This window comes from Hippopotamus amphibius, chromosome 6 (assembly GCF_030028045.1).
Source record: "Hippopotamus amphibius kiboko isolate mHipAmp2 chromosome 6, mHipAmp2.hap2, whole genome shotgun sequence".
Taxonomy (NCBI): Eukaryota; Metazoa; Chordata; class Mammalia; order Artiodactyla; family Hippopotamidae; genus Hippopotamus; species Hippopotamus amphibius.
In genome coordinates, this window is record NC_080191.1 from 27954806 (window position 1) to 27968835 (window position 14030).

General features: G+C 43.8%; 1 protein-coding gene across 3 annotated transcripts in view; it reads right to left on the reverse strand.

Annotated features, from left to right (window-relative positions):
* MAN1A1 (mannosidase alpha class 1A member 1) overlaps positions 1-11381 on the reverse strand; it is a 165490-nt gene extending 154109 nt beyond the window's left edge. The window contains exons 1-2 of one of the 3 annotated variants that reach the window (XM_057739135.1): positions 11313-11381; positions 10016-10884 (exon numbers count right to left, since the gene is read on the reverse strand). In XM_057739135.1, coding sequence (XP_057595118.1) covers positions 10016-10639 — 624 coding nt within the window. In that variant the 5' untranslated portion in view covers positions 10640-10884; positions 11313-11381. Of the gene's footprint in view, positions 1-10015; positions 10885-11096 lie in introns of all 3 variants that reach the window. The other 2 variants (XM_057739134.1, XM_057739132.1) reach the window with 2 other exon arrangements.
* Positions 11382-14030: the final 2649 nt, after the last annotated feature.

A 14030-nucleotide genomic window follows, 5' to 3' on the forward strand; every position in this document is an offset into this window, starting at 1 on the left:
TTTTCCTTCTTTAAGAATTCAGCTTTGTAAAGCTCGCCATTTTCTAGCACCACTAAAAAAAAAAAATCACTTCTGAAATTCTATTTGGACTGCTTTTGAGCTTCAGCCATGATCTTAAAATGTTAGGAAGCCATCCTGATGAATTCTTAAAAAGAAGATTCCCTCCCTCCTTCCCCAGATCTTCAGAAAGGCCAACATCTTCCTCAAATATCAGATGCAAACACCCAACGATAGCAATGAAGATGAGCCTATGGAAGTTGGCTGGCTGGGTCTTGGCTAGGGAAAGTGGGCTGTTCCAATGTGCGTGGTAGGTACTCCTATCAATAAAGAGCACTTATAATCCTAGGGGTCCAACCCAGGGAAGAATTAAATTTTGTTGTTGTTTTCTTAAGTAAAATGCTATCTATTGCCTCTCAGGACTTTGCCTCCTTCAGGTGCCCATGTGCTGCCAGCCAGCGTGTTAGATCCATCTTCTCTGATACCCCACTTCTTAGGTCTCCAAGCTCTGCCTTCATCCCAATCCTGCTCCTTTAGAAACTTCCTTGTTCTACACAATTCACAATGAGGAAATTCAACTAGTCAACCAACACAGGAGAAAATGCTGTTCAAAGAAAGGTAAATTAAATGTACAAGATACTGTTTTATCACCTATGAAACTTATAAAGAGTCAAGACTAGAAAACTATAAAGAGTCATCCCTCAAAATGTACTACAACTCTTTGACCTATTCATTTCCCCTATTAGGAACTTAAGGGGACATCCTTCTTACGGGGGTGAGAGCAATGAAAAAAGAACTGGAATCTTAATGGACTTTGGTGTTTATCTTAGCATTTTAAAATAAAAACAAAAAACTGGAAATAATCTAAATGTTCAGGTCCAAGGGGATAGTTAAATAAACTATAATCTTCTGTTTCACATATTATGCTATCATAAAATAACACTTTAAAAGAAAATGAAAAAAACCCATGTATCCATAGTGTGGTTATAACTGTAGGAAGAAACAACCTATATATTGGGATGGGAAGTGTTGGCATTGCTTGCGACTGAGTGACTGAACTGTGAAGGATTGTTTTCTTCTTTTATCTACTCTGTATACTTTAAAAATGTTCCTTCCTAAGCAAACATTACTTTATAATGAAATAAACAATAAAAGATACTTGTTTCTTTTACAAATTCATTCTCACCCTTGCTAAGATAAATCTCAACGTATAATAATTTCTGTTGGGCAACTTTAGTGATATCGTTTTAACAGCAGCCTTTAAGAAGCACTACATCAATAAAAGGGAGGCATTGGTGGTGAAATTTCAGGCAGCTGGGAATGAGATTTTGAGACTAGGTAAACACGCCGTGCTGCCTTAATCATTACACAGGTCTGTCCTTTTGCCTCGTGCCCCAACAGACAGACATACAGTGAGGAAACACAACCTTTTAGTAGCTGCAGCAAATATTCTTGTGAAAGAGGAACTAGAGGCAATCACGCCTTGATCATCAGCTCAGGAAGCTGGACGTGGGGACCCCCAAGTGTGCGCTACGAGCACTGGCCTCCTATCTCTGGACCCTCTTGTCCCTTAGAAGAATCAAGTGCTCTTCATAGGACTTTGAAAAGATCTTTCCAGGACCTCCCTGGCAGACCAGTGGTTAAGACTCTGAGCTTCCACTGCAGAGGATGCAGGTTCGATCCCTGGTTGCGGAACCAAGATCCCTTGAGCTGCACAGCTGAGCCAAAAAAAAAAAAAAAGAGATCTTTCCATGAAGAAAGATTTGGCAGATATGAAGATTCCAGCAATAGCTCATGGTCTTTGGATGGCCCAAGTTCACGTCTCAACCACAACCATTCACAGGTCTGTGTACGTCATTATTGCTCCACCTTTTCTCATGAACTTCTGGCCGAGGCAAACAGGCACACCCGCCAGCGTTGCGACAAAGATTGTTTTAGTGTGTAGTGTGCTGTATTATTAAACCGCCCCTGTAGAGCTCGGCACTCTTCATCAAGTTTTAATCCCCTCACTTCCAGTCCCCCTCTCATACTAAGCACCCTCACACTAGGGACTAGAGACAGGACAATCTAATGGGAGATTCACATACAAATACATGAAAACGTGCAAATAAAAGTTAAGATGGTCGGAGTGTCACTGCATGAGAGGATGTAGAACAAGAGTGACCAGAGAGTAGTGGAGCAAATGAGGGACCGGGCCTTTGATAAGTTTAAGAGCGAGGGAGACAAATGGACTGACAGTAAACAGGAAGTGAGGGAGGCATTTCAGTTACAGAAGTCAAGTAAATACAAAGGCAACATGCGCTTTTTAATTTCATTATCTCTGTTCTGGATTATCTGCAGGGCTGCTGGGCTCTAATGTACCTAAAGCAACTGGCAGAGTATTCATGACAGAAATGAGGGCTGTGACTTTTAAATGCTCTTAAGCCTTCATCTCATGTGGTTTTCTTTCAAGTACCTGAGGATCACAGAAGTCTTTATCAGGACTCAGTGGGGGCGGGGCGGTGCTGCTGCATTCTGCAGAGCAAAGCAACTAACCAGGATTGCTTTCTCAGGCAATACTTTACCAAGCAAAGATATTCCATCTCCTTCTAGGATGGTCTCAGTGGGGCTTCTGGCTGCTGGCCTGCTCTTCAGGGATGAGGAGGAGGGAGGGCCAGGCCAGCCAGCCTCCAAAGCATATGTTCTCATTAGAGTCAAGATATCACAGGCGGAGCCCGGCCTGAGAGCCAAGAGGCAGTTACCAGCTCTACAGTTAGTGCACTGGGGGAATTTCAGGAAGTCACAGCTCACAGCACCCTGTTTCTCATATGTAAAATGAGTACTGGGCTTAAGGATCTCTGAGGTCCTTCTGGGCCTGATATCTTAATAAATTTAAGTTCAAAGTTCTCAAAAAAGCCCCAAATCTGTGAGTTACAAAGTACAGCTGATTTATGTGAATTTTGACTACCAGGTGACACACTGAGCTCTGATTATAGAACTGACCATAATTATATACATTTTTGCTAAATCTAAAATAATTTTCTTCTCACTTCTTAAAAACATTCCTCCAAAGACCAAACAGGTCAAAATGCATTTTACTTAATCCTTTTTCTCTATTTTGGGGAACAATTTCAATGCTAAAGGAGGTAACTCAAGAACTATTATCAATCTGAGAAGACGGTACTTCAGGAACAAGAACATCTGACTGTGAGAAAGAGACAAATTAATTTTTAAACACATACTTTGAAGTACAGAAGCCGAAAAAGTATGTAGTTTTAAGGATACCAAAAGTTTTTTGGAATTTGGCAGGAATGTGAGAAAATCAGAGTTGAGAGTAGCACAGTAAAAATCATAGCAGCCTGGAAAGATCTTCCTGAACTGGAAATATATCCTTTTAAGCAAACCTAATTTGAGCTGTTTTTGATAACTTTTTGAAACATTAATACCTACTTCCTTGATGTATTAAGTAGTATCTGAAACAATGTAATCTTGATTTGATGGCTTTAGGTAGTGACTAATAACAGTAATAACGGCAAGTAACATTCACTATACACTCCCTGCATACCTGAGAGCATCCTAAGTGCTTTGTGTGCATGATCACATTTAAGCTTTCCCATCCAACAAAGTGGGTACTTTTATGACCTCCGTTTTACAAATGAGAAAACTGAAGCTCTGACAGATTAAGCAACTTGCTTAAGGTCACAAAGCTAGTAAATGGAAGAGGCCAGATTCAGACCCAAGTCATCTGACTCCAAAACCAGCCCTTCTCATCACACCACGTTGCTACGAATGAGTGGAGCTGGGGGCAGGTATATCTTTATAAGGAGAAAAAGATGTCATCAAAATCTCCCTGGGTGGCTTGAAAAAGAAGATGATGATCAAAGTTATAATACTGCAGGATTGTACATGTTTTGTACTCACTTGACATTAGCGTCTGCAGATAACGAATATGGGCAGTCAATTTACATACCTCTTCGGCATTTTACTCAGGAGACAAGCCGTGTCAGGAAATGAGCAACATTCACGCAGGATTGGGCTTCTATTCTCAACTCTACCACTAACTAGCAAAGTGATTTCCAGAACAATCTTTGTGTCTCAGCTGCATCTAGTGTAGTTATCTCTAAAGTCTCATTCAGATTCAACATTATGGCTTAGAGCATAAGTTTACTTTTAAAAATTAGAGAATTATAATTTTTATGGCATATTTTTTGTAACAGAAAAAAAAATTTTGCAGACTTTGTGTAAAGGCCTTTAAACATATTTAGTAGTAAAGGGTGCGGCATTAGAGGTACTTCAATAATTTAACACCAAAGCACTAGACAAAGAACACCAAGGGAAAAGTCAAGACATAGTTTCCTGAAAGGAAGAATCTCTTCCTTAAACTACCAAACACTGACTTGTCCTTTATCATTTCTGCCTACTTAAGGAAAAGGCATGTAATAGTATCCCTGGAGCCCACAGGGGGGCTGCTCCTGTTTTGACCAACCAAAACTCACCTGTGACAAACACATACATTTTTGTGGTTTTGTAGGTTATGAAGAACTTAAAAGGCCACAGGTTCTCTACTAAATTATGAGGTATACGCAGGGTCCAGTGCAGTACTGACCTACCTGTGTATACTCAGCCCTCATCGCTCACACTGATCTGTTGGGTTTCCTCCCCTCTAACCTTGAGACCCGTGCTTTAAGCTCCCTCTGTAATAAAGAGTTTGCATTACCATAGCTTATTAAATAATTTAATACATATAAGTTAACTAAGCTGCTGAAGTCCAACAAACTCAGATCTCATCCAAAGATTTTTTATAAATGTGAAATATTAGCATAAATTTCTCAGTGTTTAGTTTATGAGCTCACCTAAGAAATACAGATGCATTTACTCAAAAATGCATTTTTTTTACCTCTTTTTCACAGCCTTAGTTAGATTCTAGGTCCTATATAGAGCTCCTTTATATGAATGTTAAGTTACCCAGTAAGAGGAAGACAGAATACTCCTCCCAAATTATCAACGGCTTACAGAAAATTAACCTGAGCATATCTGATTATCCATTAACAATCTTTTCCTGCTTTTGTATACTAATGTTCAACAGTCAGCATTTACTCTAACAAGTACACTGTTGAAATCTTAATTTATTCATTTACTAGTTAAAGGGAGAAATCTTTTATTTATTTTTTTATTTTTTTGGGGGTACACCAGGTTCAATCAACTGTTTTCATACACATATCCCCATATTCCCGCCCTTCCTTGACTCCCCCCCCTCGAGTCCCCCCCCCACCCTCCCTGCCCCAGTCCTCTAAGGCATCTTCCATCCTCGAGTTGGACTCCCTTTGTTATACAACAACTTCCCACTGACTATTTTACAGTTGGTAGTATATATATGTCTGTGCTACTCTCTCGCTTCGTCTCAGTTTCCCCTTCACCCCCCGCCCCCTCCCATACCTCGAGTTCTCCAGTCCATTCTCTGTATCTGCATCCTTGTTCTTGTCACTGAGTTCATCAGTACCATTTTTAGATTCCGTATATGTGAGTTAGCATACAATATTTGTCTTTCTCTTTCTGACTTACTTCACTATGTATGACAGATTGTAGTTCTATCCACCTCATTACATATAGCTCCATCTCATCCTAAAGGGAGAAATCTTTTTACAAACACTCCATGACCTAGCTGCTCTGGGGAAGGTGCTAAGCGTGGGGAAATCTTGCATTTGCCCATGTTCAGTGTCCAGTGTGTTTCAGAACAGAGTGAGCAGAACAGGCAAGGTAACCAAAGGGCATCTAAGCTCCTTCAGAGTCACGTCTTCAAATTGTGGCCTTTATTATTTCTCAAGTGTTATTTTCCACACTACTACCCACACAAATAAGTGAAGTTTCAAAATAAAAATGTTTTGTTTTACTATGTTAAGGTAGATTATTATGTCTGATCTTTAATAAAAAGGTTAATTGTCAGTAGTTAACATAAATTACAGACTCAAGAACAACCTAAAGCTAGTGTAAGGCATAAACTGTATCTTTACCACTAGCATCAATGTGAAAATTTTCTTTCAACTTTTAATTACATAAATAGTTCTGGAATTAAAAACTAAAACCTGTTCTGAGAAATCTAGAGAAGACAACTGTAACCCTACAGTTAACTGGTCCTATAGCCTTACCTGATAGACCCAAAGCTGGCTGCCAGCCTACCAATCCCACCCCATTTAGATTGGTGGGTGTTCCAATCTGAGAAGGGAGGAATCCTATTGATAGTTTCACTGTCTTCAGCCCCTGTTACTCAGGGACTCTCCCCATGATGCCAGGATATGAAAAAAAAAAAAAAAAAAGTTCATCCCCTGTAAATCAGGATTAGGGCTCTAATCCTAAAAGACAGTGCAGGTGTGTAGACTCCTCACCAATGCTTCCTGATTTTAAAAAAGAGTTGGGGTAGAAGGAGAAATGAACTATTTTTCTAAAAATTCCACGGTGGGGACTACCCTCGTGGTCTAGTGGCTAAGACTCCACGCTCCCAATGCAGGGGGCCTGGGGTTTGATCCCTGGTCAGGGAACTACATCCTACATGTATGATGCAACTAAGATTCCGCATGCCTCAACTAAAGAGCCCACAGGTGGCACCTAAGATCTTCCGTGACACAACTAAGACCCGATGCAGCCTAAATAAATATTAAAAAAATAAAAAGTAAAAATTCCATGGTGCTCTTTCACCTCTGTGCTTCACTTGTCTACCAGTGCTTTTTAAAGTTACAGACAGCTTGAGCATTGAGCATAATATGAAAAAGATCAGTCTCATGGGAATATGTACTACGTGTGTATTATAAATGTCAGGAAATCCCAGAGTTAATTTATTTACAAAGTTTTCATGGGGTGGGAGACTGTCTTAATTTTAGTTTTAAGTTTTACATTAAATATTTACCATCCATCAAATCAGTACTGGAAAGCATGTAGCACCTTTTTGTGAAGGGTGCTAGGCAATAAATATCCTATCTGAAATTAGAGACTGTTTTCCCTTAGCACAAATTTGTTAAAAATTTACCATGGTACCAGTAACACAACTGTGTTGGCAATATAAAAATAGCATTGGCTGTCTTTAAACCAAATTTACAAAATGAAAGTTTGGCTTAGAAATTACAGTCCCGGGCTTCCTAGGTGGTGCAGTGGTTAAGAATCTGCCGGCCAATGCAGGGGACACGGGTTCGATCCCTGCTCCAGGAAGATCCCACATGCTGCAGAGCAACTAAGCCTGTGTGCCACAACTACTGAGCCTGCACTTTAGAGCCTGTGAGCCACAACTATTGAGTCCATGTGCTGCAACTACTGAAGCCCACGCACCTAGAGCCTTGTGCTCCGCAGCAAGAGAAACCACAGCAATGAGGAGCCCGTGCACCACAACGAAGAGTAGCCCCCACTCACCGCAACTACAGAAAGCCCATGCACAGCAAAAAACGACCCAACACGGCCAATAAAATAAATAAATACACTTATGAAAAAAAAAAAGAAATTATAGTCCCAGTTCCCAACATGTTAGACATGCTTATACCTTCTAAATTTTACCTATAAAACTGTTAGTACATGCTGGTGTGATACAGAACCTAAAGAGAACTAGAAAACAGAGGGACAATTAAAATCAAGATCAAGGCAAAGATCCATTGGCCCATGACAAGGTATGCATGTTGGTACCTGAAACTGCATCTAAATGTGTAAAGTTAACATCCAGTGCCTTATTCACAGTGGGCAACCACTCCTTCCTCTCTAGAACATTTACAGTGAAGTTTTAGAAGAGCATGTTACTTTCTTTTTTTTGGTTTACAAAGAAACACATCTGCCTGAACTAATCTGATGAAAAACCATAATCCAATTCTTCCGTTAGCCTCTGACTAAATTCTAAAGCTAATTATGCTAGCTTTTTTTCCCCCTGGGTTCTCAACCACAACATGAAATTTTAAAGAACCCATTTAGTTCCACCACTTTATGCAAGACTGGGCAGTTTCAAATCATCTAGGTGTGAAGATGTTAGCACCACATGAACACAGAAGGCTACATAAGTTTTACATAAATTTCCTTTACATGGTTAATGAAGACCTTTTGATCTAGAGACATAGATAACATGAATCCAACAGGGACAGATATGCATACTGTTAATAAGCTGTCCTGAATGGACTGCTACAGTGCTAAGGCTTCTGCTCTAAATGCACTTTTAATCACTACTGGTCAGTACCAATAGCTTTTTCACATCCATGCATCTTTAGTATTTAAAATAATGTCCTCGGACAACTGTGATCTGCACTAACTGGTAGCTCATAGGAATTTAGAGGCATGAAACGTGAATTACGTTGCTTCAAACTTAAGAGAAACATAAGCAGATACAAATTTGGGACTAATTTATCTATGGGTTTTGGTCAGATATTTTCAAGGAGACTGAGAGATGAAGAGGAGAGGGAGATGGTTGGTGAAAGCAAAGCTTTTTTCCCCACCTTCCTGGTTTTGTAGCCCTGACAAGGTTTCATGGAGAAGGGAAACTGCTCGACAGAAGTTGTCACAGGGAGTAAAATCCATTCCCCCAGGTCTAGGAGGGTTGTATGCCTGAGGAAGGGTCTCAGAGCAGAAAGGTGGATGGGCTGTGGAAGGAAGCGACTTCCACGGGAGGGATGAATGAAGGCATTCTGCCTAGCGTAAACTGAAAGGCACCCAAATCCACTTTAACTTGCTCAATTACAGCTTAACCAAATTCATCTGGTCTTTACATTAAAATCAGAAATCCTACAACTATCAAGCTGCCTCCATTCTGCAGCCACTTAAGCTAAGTACCTCTTTACAACCTCAAAATCCTTTTACTCTCTGAAAATGGGGGGAATCAGGAAGCTTCCTTTCCTAACTACCTGCCCAATGTCAAAACACAAAATTTATTTTCACAGAGACTCTGAACCTTAAAAAATGACAAATATATTACTTCCATTCATAACGTATCTTCGAAATTGAAATCAAGATTTTGGATGAAATGCTTTTCATGTGGTTCCTACAGCTCTTGGACTGCATAAAAAGCCAGGCTGGCATAGTTCCACAGGGGAGAGTAGCTGTGAAATGAGGTATGTCCACAGAGAGCCTGGTGACAAGAGGAAGTTCAAGCTTCAAGCCCTGACTCAGTCACTAACTGGTTCTGGGGCTCTGAACCCTTCAACTTTCATTGTTAAAATAACAGTCTGACATGATTTTTAAGGTCCTCTTCAGCTTTAAGCTAGGCATAAACTAACAACATGTTACAAGTTCTAACTGAAAAGTACAGGAAAGAAATTATGAAAGACTTAATCAAAGTCCATGTTTGTCCTAGATTAAGTTTGTCATCACTGTGCTGCTGTGGAGCAAAACCTGTTGCATCACATGGAATACTCTTTTTCTGACTACACCCGAAATGCAAGAGGCAGGGGGCTGGCCTTTCACATTTTTCATTGTTTGAAAACTAACAACAGTGTGCCCCTTATGATAGGAAGTTCTCAAGTTTCACCTTCATAGTTTGTAACTACACACAGGACGCCACCTGACAGAACGGGGCCACATAACTGAACACAGGGTGTGCTGGCTTGCTGTCAGAACATTTCTATCCTGCGTGATTGATGCGTTGCATTTACATTCAAGCTTCCTTTCGAAGCCACGTCCAGGCCTTATGAGAGGGCTGTTTGGGACCTTCACTGTCACTGTTCTCAGGGACGATTAACCGCGTATCAGGCAGTGAAAGGGGAGGTTTGCAAACCAGCTGCCCACTATTTAATACCTACCTCTTGTGGCTTATGTTCACCCGAGCATGCGAGTTAAAAGCAACGGGATTCAACCTCAGATCGTAATTGGCCACATCTACTTTGACACTGAAAGGGAAACGAAAGAGCCTTTGACACTGCACTGGGTGTACATGGAAAGACTCCATGTCTCCCCACACTGTAATGTTACAGTCATGTCCCCCTACGATGTAATGTTAACAGTCTTAGGAGTTTCAAAGGTCTGTGGTTTCTCCCAGAAAAACACTGCGAGTCCGGAGGGATTTCTAGCCGGGTGCACTCACCTCTTTGATCTTTTCCCTTTTCTCGCGGATGGCGGCGTCGGCCGGCTCCCGGTCAATAGCCCCGACGAGGGGTGCTAAGTACACCCGGGGCAGCATCTTGAACCCCACCCTGTTACTCAGCTGGTCCTGGGCCACCTTCTCCTTCTCCATCAGGATGTCTCTTTGGATCTCCTCGGGCAGCTTCTGCAGGGTCTCCTTGGCTTCCCTCAGAGCCCGCTCGTGGTTTTCGCGGATCCTGGCCAAGTTGTCCTCCAGGGCGGCCGCGGGGTCCCCGGGCGCGCCCTCCTCGCCGCGCCGGACTCGCCCATCCGCCGCGTCCTCGGCGCGCGCCCCGGGCCCGGGCTTGTGGTCGGCGGGCGGCTGCAGGGCGGGGCTGGAGTGGAACAGGACCCCGCTGAGCAGCTTGGAAGAGTCGGGCAGGAAGAAGATCGCCCCGAAGCAGAGCGTGATGAAGGCGCTGAACACCAACAGCAGCACGAACTTCTCCGTCAGGCGGAAGGCGGCGGGGCCCGACCCCTTCCTGCCGCCGCCGCCGCCGCCGCCGCCGAGCACCCCACCCAGGCCGCCTCCCAGGCCGCTGCCCGTGGGACTACTGAAGAGCGGCAACAGGCCCCCCACCGGCATCGCTCCCGCTGCCGCGGCCGCCTGGTTGCCCGCTGTCCAGTGGCCTCGCGCCGCGCCGCTCAGCAGCCAAACTTCGCCGCCGCCCGGCGTCAGCGGCTGCGGGGCTGGGTCCCGTGCATCCAGGCCGCCCGAACCCCCCGCCTGGGCTGCAGGTATCCCCTGGGGAGACAACTCCCCCCGAGTCTTCTCCCCGGGGCGGCTCCTTTGGCAAACAAACACGCGCGACAGACCTCTGGCTGCAGCCCCTGCGGGGAGAAAAACAGCGAAACGTAGTAATTACGATGATGATGATAGATAAAGTTTCCACCGGTCTCCGCCCTCCGACAGCCGTGAGAGCCGCCAGGACAGCTCCCCCTGCACGAGTCCGGAATCCGGCTCCCGGCACCGCCCTCGGAGCCCACTCTTTGGACTTGGGGTGAAGTTTGCGGGTCTCGGGGGGGCGGTGTCCCACGCACACCTGGAGCAGGGCCGCGTGCGGGCACCTCCTGGAGAGCGCAGCGCACCTCTGCACGCGAGAGGCGCAGCGTGGGGCGGGGGGGGGCTCGTCAAGTTCGCCCGCTCCTCATCCCGAAGCTGGGACTAGCTGTCTCCGCTTCTCAGGGGGCGGTAGTGGAGAGTGCAGCCCCGCAGCCCCGCAGCCCCGGTCGCCGCTCAGCTGGGCTAGCGCGCCGACCTGCGGGCACGCAGGAGCGAGCCAGGTAGCACGATGCCCTCCGCCGCGGCCCCGCGAGCACCAACACCACTGCCGGTCTCCCGGCGGTCGGAAACGAGGGCGGTGACGCGGCCGGAGAGTGATGGCGCGGCGGGGCCAATCACGCGCGGCTCAGGGTCCCGCGGGGGCGGGGCCGAGGCGGGGAGGGGGGCCGTGCCGGGAGGGGAGTTTACGGGAAACGCAGCCTCGCTGGGGCCCGGTCGGGGGCGGGGAGGTGGTCGGGGGCGGGGAGGTAGCCGGGCCCGGAGCTGGAGCGCGAGACGCGCAGGAGAGGCGGCTAGGAGGGCGTCGGACCCGCTTCGGAGGCCAAGGGCGCGAGCGGCGGGCGGGGCCCCGGATGGGGGAGTTTATCCCGCTCTGGCTTCGGGCCGGGCTCCCAGGGGCTGGTTGGTCTCGAGTTGCCGGGGAGGTGCCTGGGCCGGTGCGGGACCTTCCTGCAGCCCCCTCGGACCTGCGCTTGGTCGTTCGGGGCCCGCCGCGAGGAGCGCGGGGAAGGACAGTGTCTTGCAGAGAATTGCCAGATCGTTAGGACGCGCGTCTTTTTTCCAGTTATCCTCCTTTTACCCCAGGCAGGGATTCCCCCAGTGCTTAGTAGCAGTTAACCCAGAAGTTCCTCGGTGAGGAGCTGTGATTTGGAGAGCTTTTGAGCTCACCTTGAGCTCTCTGGTTGAACATCCTTTTACATCCTAAGAGACTTAATGGTTTTGTGGTTGCTTAGGAGTCTTCGTGTGCATCCTCGCCCCCTTAAAAAAAAAAAAAAAAAAAAAGTTGTGTAGCTCCGCTACCCACTCCCACTTTCAAAATTCATTTACCTCATACAAGTTGGTCATATTTTCCATTTAAAGAAGACAGTTTTGTGCTGTCATAGCTTTAAGTAATGAATTTCAACACTTGAAAGTGTCTTGGATTTGGCTACCTCCAGGGAAGTAAGGACTTGGTCCAACGGAGATTGTCTTCAAGCAGCATTATTTTCCAAAATGTGTTCCTAATTCCCCGGTTGCTCTGCAAATAAACGGTTATCAGAGAGGAAAAAGTTGACTGACTTCCCATTTCCCATTTCTGAAAGCTAGTTTGTAGCACCCTCATTCTGTATCCCTCACCCTTTTCTGGAAACGTGGTTCTAGCTCGGTTTTTGCTTGTTGTCTTTAAAAAAAGGAAACAGCTGACACCTTTCAGGAAGGTGCCCACAATATAGTTGTTTTCAGGTGTTAGACTGTGTGAGAAAATATAAAATTAAATTAAAAATCCTTATTACAGTTTTCATTCAAGTGTTCATTGTAATCATTTGTTTTGTGTAAAATGAGTCATACACCCGAAGTTTCTGTTAATGGGAAATTTTTGTTTGATAAAGCCAGCTGTATGGCTTGGCTCTTTTTTGTTTGATAACTGCTATGAAATTCTATGCCCAGAAGAGTGCAGCATATCCAAGCAGGGTAACAAAGTTTAGAAAGACTGAAAGAGAAAACAATGATTTTGGTTTTAATGATGGAAGGGTAATTTTTGTTTCAAACTGCAGCTTGTAGATAGGCTGAAAAGTTTAAATTACTGGGAATTAAGATCAACCTCCTTATAATCATCTTTTTTGGAATGGTTTATTATTTCAACTATTGTGTTTTAAGAATGAAATTATTTCTTGTAACCACAAAATATTTAGAAATATTGAAGTTAATATTGTATTACTAAGTATTCCAGAAAAGCAATAAAATCTACTTTTAAGTGCATGTTAAAGTGGTGACAAAAGGAGGTTATAAACCTAATGCTATTTCTGATGCTCTTTAATTTTGATATCAAACCTGTTTGAGCATTTAACCCATCTCCTGTAGTGGAAATGTTAAAAATTTAGCATATGGACTTAAAGATTTTTTTTTTCTAAAACTTTAAATTTGACATCTATATTGTGTTTAAATCTTTTAAAGGGGCTGCTGTGTTTATTTCTGTTTACCTTTATGTAGCTTATATTAAGATTGCTTTCTTATTATCTGTTTTTCTTATAAAACAGATTTATTATGAATGAAGCCTGCCTTTAATGATCTGTTAAACAAGAAACTACCATGGGTGGTTGATTATGGGATACATATTAAAGAGCGCCAGTCTGTGTTAGGTAGGATGAAAACCATGTGGAAATGCTCATATTTGGGCTAAAGCAAGTTAAAAAAAAATTCACAGAGAAGGTATTTGAAGAGACATACCAACTAAATTAACCAAGTAAACTCCTTAAAACTAACCACGTATATTCATGGTAAGGAAGGAGTACGGAATGTTCAATAAGTAAAAATGTTCATTTTGTAGAAGCAAAATCTGAGACTTTGCCCTGATTTCAGTACCATAAGCACATATTCTACAGTTGGAAACACGCTTTGTACCCACATATAAAGTGAAAATAAAGGGGACTGGTTCTTGTCTCCAAATAATAAAACCTTGAGTATGTCCTGTCAATTCAGACTCCCTACCTTGCCTACCTGAAGACATATCATAGTCTTTGTGATTACCCTATTGTGATAAAGTTGCTGTTTTCTCGTTATGAATAGTCTAATTTAAACTTAACAACTTTAGTAATTTTGTGCAATTTTTCTGTTCAAATACTTGCTGTGTTTTCTTATGTGGCTAGCCAGTCCTGAAGTGACTCCCTTGTACTTCTTGCAAGTTTGCTTGCAAACTTAATTCTCACTTTTTCCTTTT